At 37.8% G+C, this 24036-nt stretch overlaps 1 protein-coding gene across 1 annotated transcript in view; it reads left to right on the plus strand.

The window, feature by feature from the left end:
* The window catches only part of DDX1 (DEAD-box helicase 1), a 34253-nt gene extending 11461 nt beyond the window's left edge, over window positions 1-22792 (plus strand). Inside the window, exons 11-26 of the mRNA XM_082744161.1 lie at window positions 255-331; window positions 445-559; window positions 1301-1439; window positions 6633-6693; window positions 9579-9677; window positions 10765-10854; window positions 11597-11785; window positions 12644-12695; window positions 14872-15018; window positions 18705-18796; window positions 20119-20191; window positions 20344-20416; window positions 20501-20543; window positions 21286-21381; window positions 21664-21784; window positions 22465-22792. Coding sequence (XP_082600287.1) covers window positions 255-331; window positions 445-559; window positions 1301-1439; window positions 6633-6693; window positions 9579-9677; window positions 10765-10854; window positions 11597-11785; window positions 12644-12695; window positions 14872-15018; window positions 18705-18796; window positions 20119-20191; window positions 20344-20416; window positions 20501-20543; window positions 21286-21381; window positions 21664-21784; window positions 22465-22595 — 1598 coding nt within the window. The 3' untranslated portion in view covers window positions 22596-22792. The remainder of the gene's footprint in view (window positions 1-254; window positions 332-444; window positions 560-1300; window positions 1440-6632; window positions 6694-9578; window positions 9678-10764; window positions 10855-11596; window positions 11786-12643; window positions 12696-14871; window positions 15019-18704; window positions 18797-20118; window positions 20192-20343; window positions 20417-20500; window positions 20544-21285; window positions 21382-21663; window positions 21785-22464) is intronic.
* The last annotated feature ends 1244 nt before the right edge of the window (window positions 22793-24036 follow it).

Here is a 24036-nt window from a genome sequence, read left to right on the forward strand (position 1 = left end):
AAGTGTCTAATGGAAGTGATCCATTATGAAGGGAAAAATGTGGAGTGGGAGAAGGGGCACTTGTAGGAGTAAAGTAAGAAGTGAAGAGTTTGACATTAGGCAGCCCATTTTAGCCGTGGGAGCAGGACGGGCACGCATGCATGTGGGTGGGTTGAGAGATTTGATGATGTGAGCATACGGACGTTCTTTCCTGATCATTTTGTTTTCCTCAGTCTCTTTCTCTCCCTCTTTTTTTTTTTTTTTTTTTTTTTTAGGAAAAGACCTTGGTCTGGCCTTTGAAATACCACCACATATGAAGAACCAAGCCCTCTTTCCTGCTTGTGTTTTGAAGGTAATCAGAAAAATGTTGCTATGATTATAAGCTACTTTGATCTGCTTTATTTTGTACTGGTTAGTTTGCTGTTAGGTTAAGAATTTTCATTTTCTCCCTTTGTTCCATGTTAGAATGCTGAACTAAAGTTTAACTTCGGTGAAGAAGAATTTAAGTTTCCACCAAAAGATGGTTTTGTTGCTCTTTCCAAGGCACCGGATAGTTGTGTTGTCAAATCACAGCACACAGGTATTGCTTTTGAGTGGGTAAGAATTGCAAGAATGGGGTACTGGCAAAAACTCCAGTAAGGAGGCTTCTCCTAGTGAGTGAGTTACACGTGCTCCCTGTGCTGCTTTAGTCACACATCTTTACTTAACACGTCAGTAAAATTCAGTTTCAAAACCTGATTCATAAACTCTTGAGTATTTGGTTTTGTTTAGGCATTTTGGGGAGACTGATCATGGTGATGGTATCTAGTATTTATAAAATTGTGCTTATTAAGTGCTGTGGCACTGTGTTAAGTTCTTTACATAGATTATTTAATCTTCACAACCCTATAAGGTAGTACTCTTCCCATTTTACAGACAAAGACTTCGAGGAATAGGGACTTGACGTAACTTGCCCAAGGTCACACAGCAAGTAAGTGGTAGAACTGAATTTAAACCCAAGCAGTTGGACTTGAAAGCTCATACTCTTACCATTGTGTTGGCTAATCTATGTCAGTTAGTTAAAGTAACTGAATTTCATAGCTTGTTTCATAGCTTGTTTACTTTATCACAAAACATATGATCAGTTGTAATCATGCAAGTAAATTTTAAGAAGCTATAGTTGATTTTAGGAATCCTAGCTTTATTTTGTTTTATGACCGTGTCCTGTAGTTTTTTGACAGTTACTGAAATTTTTGATACTGGAATATTTGTGCTCATGCTTTACGAGTAAAGGTATTGAGATGTGATCGGAACACGTTCCCATCGCTTTCATTTTCTTAAGGTAATGCGCAAGTGGCACAGACGAAGTTTCTCCCCAACGCTCCGAAAGCTCTCATCGTCGAACCCTCCCGAGAGTTAGCTGAGCAGACTTTGAACAACGTCAAGCAGTTTAAGAAATATATTGATAATCCTAAATTAAGGTAAAGCTTCCTTTTGTGCTCAAATGCTTTGTTTTTAGGTTTGAGGTGTTTTGGAAGAAGAGTAAGAAAAAAAATGAGGTGGAAATTCAGTATGCACATACATGCACAGGTGTGAGTGTATAACTTTAACTTTGATATATAGTAGCAAGTAGTTTTTATATAAAAAATTTTTTAAAAAATATTTTTGTTTTGTTTTGTTTCGAAAGAGAAAGAGAGAGCTTGTGTGCTCCCGCGCTGGGGTCGGTGGTGGGGAGACGTGGGGAGGGGTGGGAAGGGCAGAGAGACTCTTGAGCGGACTCTACTCCCAGCCCAGAGTCTGACAGGAGGCTGGATATCACAACCCGGAGATCATGACCTTAGCTGAGTGAGACGCCTTCCAGGCACCCCTAAAACTCTTATTTGATAAGTTTGTTCAAAGATAAGTAAATTGAGATTTTTCTCGTACATGAAATGCCATGGTTTGCAAAACAATATCAGTAATTTTAATTATTTTGTATTTTTTAAAAAAATTTTTATTTATTTGACAGATCACAAGTAGGCAGAGCAGCACACCGAGGGCGATGGGGGAAGGAGGCTCCCTGCTGAGCAGAGAGCCAGATGTGGGGCTCTATCCCAGGACCCTGAGATAATGATTTGAGCTGAAGGCAGAGGCTCAACACACTGAGCCACCCAGGCACTCCATTTTTTGTATTTTTAAAAGATTTTAGAGCACATGTATGCACGCAGGGGTGGGGGGTGCAGAGGGGCAGAGGGAGAGGGGAAAGAGAATCTTAACACAGAGCCTCAAGTGGAGCTCGATCTCATGACCCTGAGAGATCATGACCTGAGCCAAAACCAAGAGTTGGAGGCTTAACTAACTATGCCACCACACGCCCAGAAATTAATATTTTTAAGGGAACATTTCATTCACTGTTAGATCCATCACTTCATTTGTGTAGAAAATATCACTGTTTCCTACATGTTGGTAAACAGTTTGGGGAAGCTGAGTCTAGCCTGTCTCACAGGAAAGAGAACTTTCCATTCGGGCTTTCACTGGTCACTGCCTAGTCGGAGGGCTCCCGGAACCCCTGGAGGGAGACCGTAAGTGAAGTGAACTTGTGGAGCTCCTTGCTCAGTAGCAGTCCCTTTTGTCTTGAGGAAGGCCATGCCTTATAAACTACTGTGTGAGTTGATTTGTTACTTGATTTTTGTTAATTACCTTTTTTATTGAGACATAATTCTCACACCATAAAACCCACCATTTTAAAGTGTACAGTTGAGTGGTTTTTGGCACAGTCAGGTTGTGCCAGCATCACCACTCCCTTATTTCAGAAATTTGGAATTGCTGGCATTTTTAAAAAATATTTTATTTATTTGTCTGTCAGAGAACGAGAGAGCAAGCGGCAGGCAGGAGGAGAAGCGGGCTCCCTGCCTGCCGAAGGAGCCAGATGCAGGACTAGATCCCTGGCCCCTGGGATCATGACCTGAGCTGAGGGCAGATGCTAAACGACTGAGCCACCCAGGCGCCCCAGGACCATTTTTTTTAACACTGATCTTTTTTTAACTTATAAGTTAAACTTAGGGATAAATTATACTTCATACAGTTTTTTAGGTGAAATAATTCTTAGTTTTGTTTTGAGGATTGATGCATATGTCACTCATTGGGGAATTATTTGTATCCTACTATGTGTGGAGTCTTAGGCTCTGGATCAGCGGCATAACAGTGAGACAGTCTTTGTTTTCACAAAATTAAGTGTGGGAGTGGGGGGATTGTGTGAAAGGGAGAGAAACAATGGAATAAATGGGGTAGAATGCCTTGGAGATATGATAGGGAAAGTCACTGTAGGAAAACACAACCAGGACATCTGCTTTATGTCAGGGACTTGGAATTCTTCACAAGAGAGTGTGTTTTGAAAGAATGTAAAATGCTAATATGAATGGATTTTTGTACTGTAATTATGTGTAAAGGTTAACATACCCTTGGACAGGGACTGGAAGGGAAGATGAATAATAAAATCTATTTATTAAGAAGGTAAAATTGTAGGGGTTCTTGGGTGGCTCAGTGGGTTAAGCCTCTGCCTTCGGCTCGGGTCACAATCTCAGGGTCCTGGGACTGAGTCCCGCATCGGGCTCTCTGCTCAGCGGGGAACCTGCTTCGCCCTCTCTTCCTGCCTCTCTGCGTACTTGTGATTTCTCTCTCTCTGTCAAATAAGTAAAATCTTTTAAAAAAAAAAGGTAAAATTATGTTTTACTTATTTTGGTATTCTGTATAAATGAACCTTCCTTGAAAACCCAGCTCAAGTCCTAGTCTGTGAGGCTAGCCTGGCTGTACCAGCCCAGTCCTTTCTCCCTCCTTGGACACCTGACTGTGTGTGCTTCACCTTAATCCTTATGCACTGTCACATGTTAGTGTTCTTGTTTTAAATATGCATAGTTTTGCTCATCCCAACTTAGCTTTGTAATCCTTAAGTCAAGGGCTGTTTTTTTATATTCCTTAAGCCTACAGTGCTCTGTACACAAGGATAGATTGGGCTATGTGTGTATCTTCTGCTAAATTCATAGGGATAAATACAAGTGAAAAGGAAAGTGGAAAAGAGTATTGTAGCAGAAGAAATGATAGATTTAAGGATCATAGTTTCCAAACCTGGGAACTTAGGGACTTTATTTAAAGATACAGATTGTTTATTCTTCTCTTAGATATTTAATATTAGATATTTATTCTCTTAGATATTTTGAATCGGAATTTCCAGGGGATAGGAATTAGAATTTTTTTGTTTTCTTTAGGAAGAATGGCAGCTCTTCCAGGTGATTCCTATATAAATAATCTGGCATCTAATATTACCATATTTAGGAAATATAACAGCTCTAGAATGGTTATAACAGCTCTAGAATGGTACATGGTTAGGGAATATGCCAAGGTAATGGACATTCATAGGTGAGAAAGCACTTTGTGTTTTGTATTTCTTGTAAATTGTTCAAGATGAGGATAGGAAGCCATAAAGTTAACTTTTAATCAGTTGTAGTGTTACAAGACTTAGTGTTAAGGTCGTCTACTTTCTTAGTGTGTTCTAGGATTTTTTAAAAGACTGTGGTCATTAAGAGTAAAATTAATAAAGGAAGATAAATGGTAGGTATTTCTGATTGGACGTTGCTGGCTATATCAGGAAGTAATTTTGCTTGCTTTATAAGGAGGAGACAATCTTTTTTTGTAAATAGCTTTAGTTGCATCTAATTCACATACCCTACAACCCACTCTTTAAAGTGTTCCGGTTGCTTTTAGTTTTTCTATTATATTCACAGAGTTGTATTGCTGTCACCAAAACCGTTTTTAGACTTTCTCCTCGCTCTCAAAGGAAGCACTGTACCCATTAACAGCCATTCGGTTTCCGCCTGACCTCACCATGCCAAGGCAGCCACTGATTTATTTTCTGTCTGTAGATTTGCCTGTTTTGGACATTTTACATAAATGGGATTGTGTGATACATGTTCTTTTGTGACTGCCACTTGCACTTAGCGTGATGTCATGGTTCGTTCATGACACAGTGTGGATCAGTGCTTATTTCTTTTATATTGCCAAAAAGCATCCCATTTATTTGCACAGACCATGTTTTTACTTATGCGTCCATTAACTGAGGGCGTTTGGGTTGTTGCCACTTTTTGGCTGCTGTGTTATGAACATTAGTATGCAGGTTTTTGTGTGGACTCATTTTCATCTCTTCTGGATATATATGGAGTGGAATTGCTGCATCTTATAGTATTAGCTTCATGTTCAATGTTTTTAGGAACCACCCAGCTGTGTTCTAAAGTGACAACATGGTATTACGTTCATACTAGTAATGTTGAAGGTTCCAGTTTCTCCAAATCCTCAACACTTACCTCTCATTTGATTGTAGCCATCCTAATGGGTATGAAATCATATCTTATTATGGTTTTGATTTGCATTTCCCTAATAGCTAATGGTGTTGAACATCTTTTCTTAGTCTTATTGGCCATTTGTAATGTCCACATTTTATTTCCCGATTTTCATTTGGGTTGTTTTGTTGAGTTATCAGAGTTCTTTATATATTCTGATACGCATATGATATTATTTATTAGATATAGGATTTGTGGATATTTTCACTCTCTTGATAGTGTCTTTGAAGTACAAAGGTTTTTATTTATTTATTTTTTTTTAAATTTTATTTATTTATCTGACAGAGATCACAAGTAGGCAGAGAGGCAAGCAGAGAGAGAGAGGGAAGCAGGCTCCCCGCTGAGCATAGAGCCCGATATGGGGCTCGATCCCAGGACCCTGGGATCATGACCTGAGCCGAAGGCAGAGGCTTTAACCCACTGAGCCTCCCGGGTGCCCCGAAGTACAAGGGTTTTTAATATTGAGGTCTGATTTATTTTTTTCATTTGTTGCTTTTGTTTTTGGTGTCCCATATGATGAGACTTTGCAAAAGACAAAGCTAGGACTGGGATCCTTATTATAAGGTAATTTTCATGACCCAAAGTCATGAAAATTTACCCCCTTGTTTTCTTCTTAAAGTTTTACAGTTTCGTGTCTTGTAATTGCACCTGTAATTTATTTTGAATTAATTTTTGTGTGTAGTATTAAAAAGAGGTCTAACCTCATTCTTTCGCATGTGCATATCCATTTGTCCCAGCACCATTTGTTGAAAAGGCTGTTCTTTCCCCACATAGAATTGCCTTGGCATAATGTGATCTTTTTTAATCTAAACATTAAAAAAAATTTTATTTGGAATGAGAAAAATTCAACAATGTGAAAGAATATCCTGTGAAAAATAAGTATTTCAACTAGTCCCCCAGTTTTTAGTTATCCTATCTGGAGGCAACTTTTAACAATTGATACTTATAGATTTCAGAGATATAATTTATACACATACAACCACAAATGTTCAAGAAGGTAGATTGGAAGCAGATTTTGGAGCCCTGGGAATTAGCCTAGTACAGGAGGACATGGAAACGAATGAGAACTGGTGTCTTCTGGGTCTCGGGTGTTCACGTGCTCCTCTGCACGGCCTGTTCTAGCATTTATGCGGCTGCTGCAAGTGAAGTGCTTAAATTCCACCCTTCTCCAGCCTTTGGTTGTAGATTGTTTCTCAGTTACTTAATTTACCCTTAATTTCCACCGAAAAGAAATGGATACAAGTCAAACAACACGGCCAGCTTGAATCGTTCTCTATGTTATCATTATGGTATTTATTTCAGGGAGCTTCTGATAATTGGAGGTGTTGCGGCACGGGATCAGCTCTCTGTTTTGGATAATGGGGTAAGTTGTACTTTTAATTTTTAAGAGGTTACGTTATGAGCTATCATTTTGGCAGTTGTAGTTCTGTTGTGTTTCAAGAAAAATTAAGTGAGTCTGAAATTAGAACAAGATCAAAACAAAATTTGTTCAAAAACATGTTGCAAGTATGTCTTTTCTTTTCCCAAGTGTATACAGCACGGTAGTTTCTTCCAAACCCCTCAGCAAAATTCAGCATACTTTTTTTTTTTTGGTTTACCTTTTGAGCACTTGAGGATTTTCTTCTTGCTTTCTCATGAATTAAGAATCCTTTCTTTTGGGGCACCTGGGTAGCTCAGTGGGTTAAGCCTCTGCCCTCTGCTCAGGTCATGATCTCAGTGTCCTGGGATCAGGCCCCGCATCGGGAATCTCTGCTCAGCAGGGAGCCTGCTTCCCTCTCTCTGTCTGCCTGCCTCTCTGCCTACTTGTGATCTCTGTCTGTCAAATAAATAAAATCTTAAAAAAAAAAAAAAGAATCCTTTCTTGGAGATAATGGGAAAAAAAGAAACTGGAGTTACGAATAGAAATGGAAATCAAGTGGATTGCAGAGAATGTGGACATTTTGGCAGTGACCCAAGGGACGGATGAAAAGTGATAAACTCTGGCTTCAGGAGGAGGGAGATGAGTTCAGATATGGGTCAGGGGAGTCTTACAAAGGGTGCGTAGGCATGCAGTTACAAAAGACAAAGCTAGGACTGGGATCCTTATTATAAGGTAATATTCTTAACTGGGCTCATCAATCCTGTGGCGCTAGATATAGATAGGACTTCATAAAATATTTCATATGTGTGAAGTAACTTGTCCCTTTCAAATTTCTCTCCCATTTCCTTCCCTAAATATTTTATTATTTGATCTAACCCACCTGATACTGAGTCATGGCGAGGAATTATGTCCACTTCTTTCAGTTCCATTGGTGCCCCTGTCAAATGAAATTTTATGCTGTGTGGTTTAGATTGACCTGGTATGACATATTAAAAGCAAGGAATCCTATTACTATACTTGTTAATACTATTTTAAGATAATAATATTGCTTTGATATGTTCTTATTTGCTGTGCTATATTTTTTAGTGGTTGTAAGAGATTGAATGTTCATTTCCATTCTTGGCTCCTCAAACCCAAATCCATTTTCTTCAGAAGTTATTAAGTTTCTTAACTCCTGTTTTCCAGCTGTAGAGATTTTAGGGAATTCTATATGCTTCTGTCATTCATATCTAAATTTAGTACTGGCTAAATCCAATGGTAGTTTTATTCTGTGGCTTTCTTGACACCTTCAGAGCCATTCTGCTTAGGGAATCTAATACATACTCTTTCCGCTCTTTCCATCTGTATTCTGTCCTCCTGTGATCTCCCATCATCCTCTGGCTCAGCCGTAGTCCTGTGTTGTGTCTTGTCATGGGCTAAAGTCAGCTTTGGAGTGAGAGAGTAGAACTGTGTAATTTTTACAATTTTAAAAAATTGCAAAAAAAAAAAAAAAAGTTGCACAGTTAAGCAACACGTGCAGTTGACGCCCAGAGGAGTAATTGGTGCTATTATACAGGTTTTTCCAACTTATCATTTTTTAAACCTGAGAGACCTAGTATATATATTTCACATAAAGTGAGTTTTCATGCTGACTTTGGCTGCTGAAATTGAGGAGAGTGGAGACTGATATGTGGGTTGGAATCCTATCGTAAAGAGATGTTATAGTAAAGAGTAAAGAATCAGAGGGATATTTTGTTCATTGCTATGTATAGGACCTGTCACCGTGCTTGGCACATAGCTGGTTCTTAATACATTAAACAGGCCTTATCTTCATATTTTCAGGCAATATTCTCTACTTTGAACTGAGACTTGCCTATAGTTATCAGTACTAATGAAATAGTATTCTCCCCATTTTTATAGATTAGGAAGAGGACTTATACTGAATATTAAGTCACTTGCCCAACATCTTATAGCCTCTAGGTAGCGCTTACTTTAAAACCCATATTCCTGATCACTGTGAACTTGATTAAAAGATGCATGTGTGAATGTAAAATACTGTTCATTGTTTGTACTGGTGTGGAGTTTATTATTCTCTTCCCTTTGAGTATGTTTGAGAATTTTTATAATAAAAAGTTAAAATAAACCTTGTTCTTGAGTTAGACCTTTTCTCTTGTTTGTACCAAGTTTGAAATTCCAATTTGGATACTTACAAGCTGTATCATTTAAGTTCTTGTGATTTTTAGTATTCTAAACTTCAGTTTCCTCATGTAAAAATATGAATATTTAGGGTATCTGGATGGCTTAGTCAGTGAAGCATCCGATTCTTGTTCTTAGCTCAGGTGTTAAACTTGGGGTCATGAGCTGAAGCCCCCCTGGGGCTGTTTTGGGCTTCCCACTGGGCATGGAGCCTACTTAAAAAAAACAAAAACAAAAACGAATAATAATAGTAGTGTTTCCTTTTGTGGTCATGAGATGATAACAGTAGTTTTAAAACATTAGCACGGTGTTGTATCAGTTGTCAGAGCCATCTTGCATCGCCAAAGGTGTTGCCCATTTCAAAAAAAGGGAAAGTTGAAAGTAGAAGAGATGAGGTCACACCGCTGGGTGGTGGAGCTGGCGTTTGAATCTGGCTGGACTTCAGAGTTCCCAAAAATTCATTCACTCACAGAATACAAATTTTATGTATTAGACTGTACGTAACAGTTAAGGATGTCGAAATCAGTTATCCAAAATCTTCACATTAATTCCAAACCAAATACAGGTATGGTAATAGGGCATTATCTACAGTTCCTGTTCTGAGAATTTCGAGCTGATGATGATTTCACCGTAAGTAAACCACCGTTTGTTGCTGTTTTACAGTGATCAGAATAGTGGTTTGGTTTTCATTAGGTGCTTTTGATATTTTTCAGGTAGATATAGTTGTTGGCACTCCAGGAAGACTAGATGATTTGGTGTCAACTGGAAAGCTGAACTTATCCCAAGTTAGATTCCTGGTCCTGGATGAAGCTGTATGTTGAAATATAGTCGTACTTTAAAAAAATTTTTTTGCTTGTGTTTCGGGAGATAAAATATGTAAAATGATGGAAAAAAACCACAATTCAGTCATGATTCTAATACCTAGAAATAATCATTACTAGTAGTTTGGTATATTTTCATCCACTCCTTGTATTTATATAAATACTATTTTACATGGTAAATCAAGTTATGTGAATCTAGGAAAACTTTTTTTTTTCTTAATAAAGTCTCTTAAGTATTTCATGTCCTTATTTGTGAACAGTTTTTAAAGGCTGTCTAGTGGTCTATTATATGGATATTTCATGGTTTATTTAACCACTCTTGTGACTAGATATGTAGATTTGTTTTTTACTCCAAATAGCTATCTTTGTTGATACATAGATTATTTTACACATTATAGTTATTTTTTTATGTTAGAGTTGTACAATGTAAAGTCTAAGAACATTAATGTCTTGGAAGCTCTTTTTTTAAAAAAATTTTTTATTTTTTCAATTTCTTTTCAGTGTACCAGAATTCGTTGTATATGCACCACACCCAGTGCTCCATACAGTCTGTGCCCTCCATAATACCCACCACCAGGCTTCCCCAACCTCCCACCCCCCGCCCCTTCAGAACCCTCAGATTGTTTTTCAGAGTCCATAGTCTCTCATGGTTCACCTCCCCTTCCAATTTCCCTCAACTCCCTTCTCCATCTTCTTGGAAGCTCTTGAGACATACTTTCAAAGTATTTTCAGTATGAGTTGAAGTGGTTTTTTAATACTGAGGATTTTTGTTTTCATTTTTTCATATTAAAATTATATGTTTAAGGATATGTGATAGAAACTGTCATCTCTAGTATTCATTTTAGAATACTGGAGTATAGTTTTTGGGTTGTTTATGGTCAGCTTTTTTATATTCTAGTCACATGGAATTAAAGTTGAATTTATAACTTGTCTTCATCTGATGGGAAATAATCATTTTGAGAATATGGGGATATGTATGTTTATGAATACATTCCCATTATCTTTTTACACTTGATTTACAAAAGAAAGATTCAGGTATTGATTAAAAAATTTATGCTTTTCTTTGCTTTTCATTCAGGATGGGCTTCTTTCTCAAGGTTACTCTGATTTTATAAATAGGATTCATAATCAGATTCCTCAGATTACCTCTGATGGGAAAAGACTTCAGGTATGAAATGACAGATGCATCTTAAAATACATGTGGACAGTTGTTATGTGTTAATGCTTATTTTGTTTTGTTCTACATTTTGTTTTGGTGTCTTATGATTACATTAACTGCCAAATAAAACATTTTCTTTATTACCTGTGTAAATAGTACACACAAAGAAATGGTCTTGAAAGCTGCACATAGAAATGAAGAAGAAGGGAACTAAAGAAAATTAGGTGTCACAGAAGATGATAAGCAAAAAATTCTTAGTTGTTTTTTTTCTACAGAGCATTTAGAGTTTATATTTCGGACTGTGAGGAGGACTGCTTCGTGTTTGAGGGGGCAATATCATGAGCTGTTGAAAACAGCTGTTGTCATTATTTCTTAAAATATTACTCTTATTTTTCTCACCTTCAGTTCCTAGGAAGAATTTGAGAGGTAGAAGAGGCTTTAAGGGGGAGAGAAGGGAACAAACAGTAACCTCTTCATCTTAGTCTTCGTAGGACCTTGTGGAATCGATGGCATGGTTCCCGTAGCAGCGAGGGGACTCAGTGGGAGCCAGGGGACGGACTGTGAGCGAGGGGATTGTAGTTCAGAGAGATTAACCAGCCCAGAGTTCTGTCACCAGTTGCTGCTGCAGGGTTCGGTATTAAACTCATCTGTAGATTCCAGGTTAACATGCTTTGGGGCCCACATTAGTATTCATATGGTGGAATTATTACTGTAAAATAAAAGTTGATCTAAACTTTTTTTTCCCTCTTAGGTGATTGTTTGCTCTGCTACTTTGCATTCTTTTGATGTGAAGAAGCTGTCTGAGAAGATAATGCATTTTCCCACCTGGGTTGATTTAAAAGGAGAAGACTCCGTTCCGGACACTGTTCACCATGTGGTTGTCCCGGTGAATCCCAAAACTGACAGACTCTGGGAAAGGCTTGGGAAAAACCACATTAGAGTGAGTACTTCACACTGTTAACATTTATGGGGAATAAAACTTACATAAACTAGCTTAACCTTGGGCTCTTAGTGATGCTTATAGCCAGATACTGTACCTGAGAAAAGAGAATCCACCCAGTGACTGCAAAAGGTTAGGCCTTGAGAGCACAGAATAAGTGATGGGCTTTTATTTTTTTCTCTGTAAGAGTTACTTTTTTTTTTTTTTTTTTTTTAAGATTTTATTTATTTGACAGAGAGAGGTCACAAGTAGGCAGAGAGGCAGGCAGAGAGAGAGAGGGAAGCAGCCTCCCTGCTGAACAGAGAGCCTGATGCGGGACCTGATCCCAGAACCCTGAGATCATGACCTGAGCCGAAGGCACTGAGCCGCCCAGGCACCCCCTCTATAAGAATTACTTTCAATGATCATCTTCCTTGATGTAATTTTGATAAATGAGTAGGATAATATATATACCTAGATCTAATTTCAGATACAATGATGCTGTTTTCAATAATATTTTAGTGTCCTCTTGAGGTTCCTTATTTTCCTAAAAAGAAATTTCATGTGTCTATCTAGTGTTTTTTCCCTCCGCTGTTCTTAGATTTACCTTTATAAAATAAGGGTGTGATGTATATTATAAGTATATAATATTCTAAAAGCCACCTTTTTTATTACATCTAAAAGCCATTTTTATTACATTTAAAATTGCTTAGTCTTAGACTTACAGTTAATAAAGGGTTTTCTAAATCTGAAGAATGCTTTTGCCTAGTCTGAAATGCAGTCTAAAGTTAGGTACATTTTTCCCTTTAAAAAAATGATACCTGTTTGGAATCCTTACTTAACCACTTGCTACCCTTTGTTAACCTTTTCTTTTAATAGACTGATGATGTACATGCAAAAGATAACACAAGGCCTGGTGCTAATAGTCCAGGTAAGTTGAATGAGTGATTAAGTGAGTGAATGAATGAATGGGCAAATGAATTAATGAATGGTTTTGAAAGATTTTGAAAACGAATTGGTTTGTTTTAATTGAATTTATGCCCCATCTATTCTCATGAAGGATTTGAGGTGACCTATAAAATTAGAACAGGAAATCTGAAGATAAAAGCACCAAAAATAATAAGGAGATGAGGGAAATGTTGATACCAGTCAGCTAAGAGCAGCATTAATCACTGAATTTCAGATGTTAGTCTCCTGACAGCTAGGTCACACATACTTTGGATTTTGGAATTCTTTTTTTTTACCATAGGATATTAGCATAATTCTCTGGCAACAGATTTTATATTGGTCCTGAATTTCTGGAGAAATGTCACATAGATTCTTCACTGAGGGAATTAAGTAATAAAGGAAAATGTCTTTAGCTTACAACTTTGTGGAAGATACAGAAATTATCTTGAAATAGTTCATTCTTTTTGTAAATGGTAAGGTATATCTAACACAAAATTTCCCGTTTTAACCATTCTGAAGTGGATCAAGTTCAGTGGCATGAAGTACATTCCTACTTTGCATCCATGGCCACCATCCATCTCTAGGCCGTTTTCATCCTCCTAAACTGAATATCATTAGATCATTAAATATTTATTGGTTTTTAAAAAGGTGAACATTTAATTCAGTGAAGATATTTATTTGCAGAGCAGAGACTGTTTGTTTCAGGTTCATAATATTTTAAAGATCTATGAGTGTACATTCTTTTTTTTAAATTAATTAATTAATTAATTTATTTGACAGAGAAATCACAAGTAGACGGAGAGGCAGGCAGAGAGAGAGAGGGAAGCAGGCTCCCTGCCGAGCAGAGAGCCCGATGCGGGACTCGATCCCAGGACCCTGAGATCATGACCTGAGCCGAAGGCAGCGGCTTAACCACTGAGCCACCCAGGCGCCCTATGAGTGTACATTCTTTTGCAAGGATAGTGCTTATCGAATGTTGAGTAGATCTCAGACCCATTAGGCTGCATGTTTGATGTTTGATGTCTCACGTGGGTCATTGGGGAGGGTGAGACTGCATTTGCTTCACGGTTGGATCCATGTGTAGGTTTGTGGCAAGTATCTGAAAGGTGAATTTTCTGAAATCTTGATTAAATAGAGTCCCTTTGGATTCAGTTTTATGTGCAGTTCCAAATTTATAAGGTGTATGCTCAAATAGCCTTTTTGTTGGAGAGGAGCAGAGACACTGATGATTCAAAATAATGTGTCCTCCCACTGTTTGAGAATACATTTTATAAAGTATAAGTTGTTACTTCATGTATTTTTTCTTGTAAATGTTTTGCTTAGTTTATATAACAATTAGATATGGCTAGAGAGACTTTAGAAATATGGTGGGTTACAGAATTAAAATTTCCCATTAGTTGGTAACTGTAGCATTAGCTTCCCACTGAAACAGATGGGGGGTGATGGCTAAGAAAGGACTTCGTTTGACATACAGTTTTTTTATTCCTTAGAAGTATGAACTTTCTGGGGCACCTGGGTGGCTCAGTGGGTTAAGCCGCTGCCTTCGGCTCAGGTCATGATCTCAGGGCCCTGGGATCGAGTCCCGCATCGGGCTCCCTGCTCAGCAGGGATCCTGCTTCCCTCTCTCTCTCTCTGCCTGCGTCTGTGTCTACTGTGATCTCTCTCTGTCAAATAAATAAATAAAATCTTAAAAAAAAAATAAAAAAAAAGAAGTATGAACTTTCTGATGTTAAATTTAAGAAGTACATTGATTATTTTTAAAAGGGGTTAAAATAATTGAGTAAACATTTATTGAGCAGTTAGGGGAGTTAATGCAAGGCAGCATATGATTAGTTGTCTATGAGAGATAGGAACAGAGTTTTGTTGTAGGTATGAAGCTCTGTTTGCTTGTGGTTATATGTCTGTTTCCCTCATAAGAGGTACGATTATAGGTGTTTTGGTGCCCATAAGGTGGCACAAATGCACATTAACAGAAACAGGAATAAATGAGTGAATGGATATTCTCACCTTTTCATCCTATCTTAATCTCACTTATTTTTTATTAAAGCCAAGTGTTGTAGGTGAGTTAAGCAGTAAGTCTGTGACTGTAATTATGTGTGTTTATATCAGTTTTAGATTGAAATTCTTTTTCTGTTTTTGTTGTTGTTATGGTATTCAAGAGATGTGGTCTGAAGCTATTAAAATCCTGAAGGGGGAGTATGCTGTCCGGGCCATCAAGGAACACAAGATGGATCAAGCAATTATCTTCTGTAGAACCAAAATTGACTGTGATAACTTGGAGCAATATTTTATGCAACAAGGAGGAGGTAATCTTTCCTCACTTGAAATAAATTGTGTTTATTTCCTCATTTAATAGATTATTAGTCTCATGTTGATGCAGTCTCGAATGCATGCACAGAATTTAAAGTAGCAGTGGTGCATTGTAAGTATCTGTGCTTATCTAGTACTTTTTCATAGGATAAGCCCCAGGCAGACAGTGAGGGCTTTCCACGCAGGTACAGGTGCATTACAGTGTTCTGAGGTCCTGCTGCCATTTGGAAGAAGGGTAATGTTATTGATTAACTTTAATGTTAAAATTTCAAGTTATAATCATTAAATAAGAGAATGTATATTTTCTAAGCCAATAAATGGAGAAAAAAAATATCTTAAAAAGGCTAAGAAAGCTAGAGGAAAAATAATAAGAAATAGCAGAATGGTTAGAAATTACAGAGTAAGATGGCTGGTGGAAAAATCTGAGTGTAAACACTATATAAGTCCTTGGTTAAAAGATGGTTAGACTGGATAAAATCTAGCTGTTTGCTATTTATAAGAGATATACTTAAAACCTGAGGACATGGAGAGATTGAAAGTGGCTGAAAAAATATATGTATCATCTAAACTACCAGTGAAAAGAAAGTCGGTCTAGCTATGTTAACAAGAGATGCAGTAGAATTTAAGACAAATATTAACTAGAAATAAAGTCCCTATGTAATCAAATATTTAATCTATAATGAGTATAGATAGGATGATTCTAGTGTTACGCTCCTTATAACATATAAACCAACATGAAGAGATGCTCAACATCTCAGTCATTAGGGATATGCAAAATCACAGCATAGTAGCACTGTACACTCATTATAATGGCTAGATTAAAAATCCAAGGCCACTTTTTGGCGGGGTTGTTGAGCAGCTGGAGTACTCACACTGTTGCTGGACAGCCATGTCGGTACAAGGGCTTCCATTTTTATTTGTTTTTTTTTTTTTTTTTTAAATATTTTATTTATTTATTTATTTGGCAGAGACATAGTGAGAGAGGGAACACAGGCAGAGGGAGAGGAAGAGAGAGAAGCAGGTTTCCCGCTGAGTCGGGACCTGGATGTGGGGCCTGGGATCATGACCTGAGTTAAAGGCAGACGCTTAACTGACTGAGCCACCCGGGCTCCCCTGGTCTTACATTTTTAAGTAAAATTAACATTGCTATCTTATGGCTTAGTAATTCAACTCCTAGTTACTCGAGATAAATAAAGTTTATCCAAGAGTTATTGACAGAAGCTGTGAGCAAGAGTGGTCATAGCAGCTTTATTTATAATAGCCCCAAACTGAAGATACACCAGGTGGCTGTCAGTAGGGAAATGGCTTAAACCAGATGTGAAATATTTAGTCACTGAAAATACTGCTCAGTGATACAAAGGAATGGACTATTGGTGGACTCAGCAGCTGTGGGTGAATTTCAGACATCTTGCAGAATGAAAGATTCTTTTTTTTTTTTTTTTTTTTATTTATTTGACAGAGAGAAATCACAAGCAGACGGAGAGGCAGGCAGAGAGGGAGATAGAGGGAAGCAGGCTCCCTGCTGAGCAGAGAGCCCAATGTGGGACTCGATCCCAGGACCCCGAGATCATGACCTGAGCCGAAGGCAGCGGCTTAATCCACTGAGCCACTCAGGCGTCCCTGAAAGATTCTTTATACAAGCCTATATTCTGTATGATTCCATTTATGTGAAGTTCTAGAAGAGTCAGAATTAATCTGAAAGGGGAAGAAACCCACAACATTGGTTTTTCCCCAGCATAATGGGAATGGGGGTACTTTGGGGAGTGACATTCATATTTTCTATCTTGATAGGACTTTGGGCTTGCATAGGTGCGTGCGTTTGTCAAAACTCACCAGACGTCCGCTTAAGATTTGTACATTTCCTTGTATGTAACTTTCACCTTGAGGGAAAATCATAAAACCTAGACAAATAACTGCATTCTAGTTAATGAGATGCATGCTGAACTGTACAGATATTTGCAGTTTATATTGAAATGCATCAAAAATAGAAAAATGAATTGATAGGAAAAAGAGCTAGACAGGCAGTAAAGTAAATATAGTAAATGTTAGTGGTATAATCTAGGAGGTGAAAATACAGCTATTTACTTTGAGATCTTTTCATTGTTGCTGTGTTTGAAAATGTTGAAAAATATATAAAGCAAAAATTGACAGATGTATCCTGGTAACAGATGAATCCTGCTTTCATAGTGGGGAGAACTCGAACACATCTCTCTCTCTTTTTTTAAAGATTTTATTTATTTATTTGACAGACAGAGATCACAAGTAGGCAGAGAGGCAGGCTGAAAGAGAGAGAGAGGAAGAAGCAGGCTCCCTGCTGAGCAGAGAGCCCGATGCGGGACTCGATCCCAGGACACTGGGATCATGACCTGAGCTGAAGGCAGAGGCTTAACCCACTGAGCCACCCAGGGGCCCCAGGCACATCTCTTTTTATAATTGGTGTACGTCAGGGAGCCAGAAAACTCAAACAGTTTAAATAGTTTGAACTGATGGTTATATGAGGAATAGGTTCTATTGCTCATCACTGTGAACAGTTTAGTACCATCCGGTCCCCGCCCCTGCTGCCCCCAAGTCCTAGCAAACAACCTTGCTTGGTTGTTTTAGTTATAGTGACTGTTCTGTAATACTTCTTCCTGTCCATGTTGGTTTTAAATGGAGAATTTGATTATTTGGTTAGAAAAGCCATTGCTCGGGACACCTGGGTTACCAAAGTAACACAGTTTATACCAGAACTTCAGAGGTTTAACAGAGGAAAATAAAGGATTCCTCCTCTTTCTATACACGGCTTGACTAGGGAGTAGGAGTGTGTGTGTGTGTGTGATACTCCCCTAAACAACTTGAATTCAGAATGCAGTAAGGCCTAAGGGGTAGGCCTCTGGAAGTTCTGATTAGCTATTATTTATTCTCTGCAAAATTAGTTCTTGTATTCATTTTGGGTGGGTAGCTTTCATGGTATATTTTTCTTGAATGCTGAAGTAATTTTATTGAACTTAAAATTTACTATGTAGAGTAGTTAGTTATGGTGTAATTGTTACTCTGCATTCCTGCTGGAGCCTACGGGTTCTTTTGAGCTCTTGACGGCTGTTTATTCTTACTCTGATCAGGACTGGATGGATTTTCTTACTGTATCTACTTGAGTTTCTTTTTTAGAATTGGCTTCCAGTGTATATGCCTCTCCATCCTACCAGTTTGCTGCTCCTAATCTGCTTTGGCCAGGGTACCAGATCATGAAGCTCTTAGGACATTCTGATTGGGGTAGGCTCGTGGGCGTGGCCTTTAGTAAGGGCCTGAAGTTCATCATGCCTATTTTGGTCCTTCCAAGATTGATCTTTCTTGTCTGCTTTTTTGGTTCTTAGCTTTCTTTATATGGGATCGGAGAGGTTCTTGGTATACACATAGGTTTTCCTTTTAGTAACACATTTGGTATACTGTTCTGTCTGCTATACATCAGGAAGAGTGACTTAAAAATATCCTTCAAAGTAAATCAGTTTTAATGCTCCTGGAGTTTATTTTAATGGCATTTCACTTATGACAGAAATTGTGTTAACTGTGGTTTGTGGCAAATTGGGGTGTAGAGTTCTGTGGAATTATATGGCACCATTGTAGTCGGAATGCTATTGGTTTTTTGATACAGTCTTTGGTGTATTGTTTTCCAAGGTTAACTGTTTAATGTGCTCTTCACCAGGACCTGATAAAAAAGGACATCAGTTCTCATGTGTTTGTCTTCACGGGGACAGAAAGCCTCATGAAAGGAAGCAAAATTTGGAAAGATTTAAGGTACTGCTATTTAGTTGACTGCATTTCCTTAATAGCTAAGGAGGGAATCGTAGCCAATTTTAATCAGTTACAGTTAGTATTATTAAAGCGATTCTTGTTCTCGAAATTTCAAAAGATTTTTGCTCTGTTGATATATCCTTGATGACAGGGCTTAGTCATCTTTAGTATGTAGTGGTCAGTTACATGTTCTCCGTGCAACACTACTATGGTAAGAATTTTCAACTTAAGTCTTAGTTGAATTCTTTCAGGTAGGTATTTTTAAGAGAAGTGTCATGGGATAGTTAAACCATGTCTGTGAGTCTTATTTTTTTTTTTTTAACAGTTCGTAGTAATACCCATAGCGAAGTTAATTTGTAGATTAATTTAAGAGAGGTTAGCAAGAGTACGGTTTTGTGGGATTAAAAACACTTGTAACTGTTTGTGGCGCACTTTCATGCTGGCAGCCCGCGGACAGGTGGGTTAGCTCTCGGTGGAGGTGGGGAGGGTTTGAGCCGTCTCGAACACAAGGGCAGGAGCCTCCACCCACAGCATTCTCGTTGTTTATCGTGTGTTCACCCCAGTGCAGAGTACAAATAGCATTTTCTCTCAGACCCATCGTATGAATAGAAGGTGGAAAGTACTGAGCTTAGGAACTTTGGATTATGCTTCCATGTGAGCAGAATGTGCATATGGGAGCATGTTGTGTGGTCGCATTTCAGTGTGTGTATGTTTGCCCTTCTCTACCCAGGCTCGTACGCTGGACCCCAGGTCAGCATTCCTTCCCCACTCTGTGTCTAACTTTGCTCTGCCTTGAGGCACAAATGACGTGCAAAGGCTAATTTGTATTTCCTTGGTGAGAGCCCTGGGGCCCACTCTCTGTTCCCTTGTCTTAGAATTTTGTCTGTTGTCACAAAAAGTGTAACCTCAAGGTGAAATGCCTGGTATTCTGAATTTATTTTAATACAAGGTAAAGATAATGTTTATATTTTAACATTTTTTTCCTATTTTCTCCCCCCCCCCTTTTTTTTTAAATTTTATAAACTTGCTTTGGCATTAACAGTCAGGATTTCTAAAGATAAATCCAAATTATAAGCAGTTTATCTTTGGTGTGAGAAAAAAGCAAATAAAAATGAATCCAATTACTGATTTATTCACCTTAAATGTCTTGTTTTAGTAGATCATAACTTAAAAATTTAAGACAAGGTCCAGTGAATTATGAGTATCTGGACCTCTAATCTGATAGTAACACATTAGTTAGTGGTCTCAGTGGAATGGTAGTATTTGTATTTATTTTTTAGCATATGCCATAATAAAGTCCTTTCTGCCCTCTCTGTTCTCTTTAGAAAGGAGATGTAAGATTCTTGATTTGCACCGACGTAGCCGCCAGAGGAATTGATATTCACGGTGTTCCTTATGGTAAAAGAAAGGTTTTGTAACTTCAGTTTAAATTTTATGGAATTCAGAGTGAACCCTCTAGTGTTTTTGAAATATTTAGAACATCAAACATCTAATATGGTTGAAAATTTTAGAAACTAATGGCAATTGGTAATAATTACTTTTATTTGCAGTTATAAATGTCACCTTGCCTGATGAAAAGCAAAACTATGTACATCGAATTGGCAGAGTAGGAAGAGCTGAAAGGTATTGCTGTATTTTTTTTTTTTTTCTTTTCATGCTTTTATGCCTCAGGAGTAAAGTCTAATAAAGACTTCTAAAACTTTTCAGGATGGGTCTGGCCATTTCCTTGGTAGCAACAGAGAAAGAAAAGGTAATCTTCTCAGTGCTATATTATATTCATTGTTTGTTGTCGTTTTAGATGTTGTAAGTAAGAGCAGTTTGATTTTTCCATTTACATTGAATTCAGTTGCATATGGATATAAGTGAACTTTTTAATGGCATCTTTTTTCTCTATAGTCTTGTATGGACCAGCAATAGGATGTAGTTTAGAAAGGAAAAATGCAAAATATAATTTTCACTAATAGCCTTAGTGTACTTGATTTCACCAAAAACTATTTAAACCCTCCCTGACAGCATGCCACAGAGAACTTTTGTGGTAGAGGGTTTAACTTGTGATTTTGCAGTATAATTTGATGAAACTTTACCAAACCGTTTCAAGAATAAGGAACTCCCATAAGCTCATTGTCCAAAATAGTTGTTCATTTTGCTTTTTGGTATTTATTATAGAGAGCATTTGGACTTTACTTTTTGATATAATTTTGATAGAGTATTCTCCAGTATTTAGTTTTTCATCCTTGTTTTTATCTGAGAATTCCTTTCTGTAATTGGCATGCATTTTAGGAAAACTTCAGGATCATTCTCAAAAAGAAGTCTTTTAGAAGACCTAGTTAATGAGCTCCTGAATGGTGGAAGTCATTGGATGACATACAATACTGCAGTCTGTTTTTCTTGTCCTTGGGGATAGAAAATATTTAAAAAACTAATTGAGCATAAAAATATCTAGCAGGTTGCAGTCTCCATATATGTTAATATTTTTTCCATATTTCATGTAGGTTTGGTACCATGTATGTAGCAGCCGTGGAAAAGGGTGTTATAACACAAGACTCAAGGAAGACGGTGGCTGTACTATATGGTACAATGAGATGCAGGTAAGACTCCTAAGGAATGTACGAAATTGGCAACAATAGACCACAATTAATTATAAAAGTAATACCTTAGCTTTATTTGTTAGATGTGAGGAAAAGTAATAATTGATTATAATGTTAGTTATAGTTTGTAAGTGGTAACTTGTGAATTTATCTCTTCAGAAATCTAACTTCCATTTATACTATTATAGTCTTCCTAGTTTCATTGGACATCGTTAAAGTGCAACTCTGTCTAAATGAGATTTTTATTTGAAAATGCTTTTTATATTTCCTTTCCCATCTTAGTTGCTGTCTGAGATAGAAGAGCATCTGAATTGCACCATTTCTCAGGTTGAACCGGATATAAAGGTACCAGTGGATGAATTTGACGGGAAAGTCACCTATGGTCAGAAAAGGGCTGCTGGTGGTGAGTTTTGAGTTCCTTTTATTTCTATTCTAAATGTGAATGTGTCCTTCTTGGGCGTCTGTGTGTAGAAGAGAGTAATTTCATCTCATCATGGTTAGTGTCTATTTTTAGTTTATTAATCATTTCCTCATTATTCTCATAGCACTTTATCCATACGTGTCTTGTAGCATTTTTGGGTTGTGTGATTTGTATGTGAATGAAGGATGGAAGCATAGCTGTTTCTCTTGAGGTATTAATGTCACAAAGAATAGTTGAACGTTTTTAGAGTTATTAGGAAACCAGTATAATGGCGATTTTGAACAAAGAATTGAAAACATTTGATTTAATATCAAGTGGTAAACCAGCATACTGTTTCCTTTGCCTGGAATGCCCTTAGCTCATTTCTGAAATTTTTTTTTTAAGATTCTCATTAGCTCAGGCTACTGAGCTAGTGGTTTCCAAACCAAAAAAAAAAGGAGAGGCGGGAGGTTGCTAGGGGCCTTGGGACACTGTTAGGCCTGATCATTCATTTCTGTGGATTTAACGTCTTTAGAACTCACTTGTGGAGATGACTTGCCCAGTAGTACATTTTTTATTGCTAGGAGCAATGTATGAGCGGATGTAATTGAGCCAAAGTATTGCTGACAAGTTATTTCAAGCATGTCATTTACATTACTTTATAATTTGTGTGTGTGATGCAGGTGGAAACTATAAAGGCCATGTGGATATTTTGGCACCTACGGTTCAAGAGTTGGCTGCCCTTGAAAAGGAGGCTCAGACATCTTTCCTGCATCTTGGCTACCTTCCTAACCAGCTGTTCCGAACCTTCTGATTTTAACATACACTGATAAGATTTGAATAATAAAAGTCTGTAGTCTTCAAACTCTAGAACAGTTGTACTGCTTCCAAGCAGTAGTATTTATAGTAACAGGAGCTATTAATGCTGACTCTTGCATGTCAAGAAACATTAATCTTAGGAATTCTTCATAAAATGGCAACCTAATGAGAATAATAAATTTGATGACTATATTTTTATGAAGGTTTGTGTCTTATATTTGATGGTTTTCTTTTTCAAGAAAACTATGGGTTGACCAAGTAAAGTTTCTGGGTATGTGATTTTGGCGGAGGGGGTGTGGGGAACCACCAGTGGTTTCTTGGGTGGAATTTATCATAGGAAGCGATCCCAGATGCAGATGTTCTTGAGATGGTTATAGTTGCCTAGGTATAAGCTGAAGCTGGAGGAGACTCATGACAGGAAAGAAAATTGGATGATCCTAAGGCAGAAGGACCACTTGGTTAGTTTTGGGGGCCTGGATTTTTTAGAGAGGGAGGAAAGGTTCTGTGTCTAAGGATTGAGGAGGAGTAGTGTGTGATGGTTACAGCAAGGATGTGTTTTGGAAGGTTTGTCTTGTTTCTAAGAACCTTTCTTTCCAGAGGATAGTTACTATAAAGATAAAACTATTTTACTGTTCCTCTATGTTTTTTTAAATTTTTTATTTTTTTAAAGATTTTATTTATTTATTTGACAGAGATTGCAAGTAGGCAGAGAGGAGGGGCAGCAGGCTCCCTGCTGACAGAGAGCCCGATGCAGGGCTTGATCCCAGGACCCCGGGATCATGACCTGAGCCGAAGGCAGAGGCTTTAACCTACTGAGCCACCCAGGCACCCTGTTCCTCTATGTTGTAAAATTAAACATAGTCCTTGGAATATGTTTCTTCAGTCCCTTTTGCCTACAATACCCAAAGGAAAAGAGAAGAGATAAATTTGAATTGTTATTGTATGCCTTTTGACTCTTAGTTAATAAAGTCTTATTCCTGTGCTAGGATTCTTTAAGAACACAGGCTATTATAAATTCTTGTATGATGGTTTCTAAACCTTTGAGCACAGAAATATTTTCTTTAAACAAAATCTTGAGTGAAACTCAGGGTAGACAGTAACAGTGGGAGAACCATTGCGTAGATTTTGAGTCACAGTTTGTGCGAAATGATGAGAATAGCATCCTCTCACATTTAGACCACGTTCTCTGGAGATGTCCTAGAACCGCCCCAGCTGATCTCGGAGCTGTGCGATGACAGCGCTCCACAGCGTCCACGCATATTAATCACTGCTTTAGAAAGGGGTTATTTTAACCAACATAACAGCAAGGAAAAGACTGAGATCTGGACCATTTAAATACTGGAGCTGGGGGAGGCAGAAGCACGGTTTGGAGGAATTTTATAGAGGCAGAAGCACAGTTTGGAGGAATGCATGCCCACGTGGCCTGGTTTGGAGAA

Source organism: Mustela nivalis (assembly GCF_964662115.1).
Source record: "Mustela nivalis genome assembly, chromosome: 8".
Classification (NCBI taxonomy): domain Eukaryota; kingdom Metazoa; phylum Chordata; class Mammalia; order Carnivora; family Mustelidae; genus Mustela; species Mustela nivalis.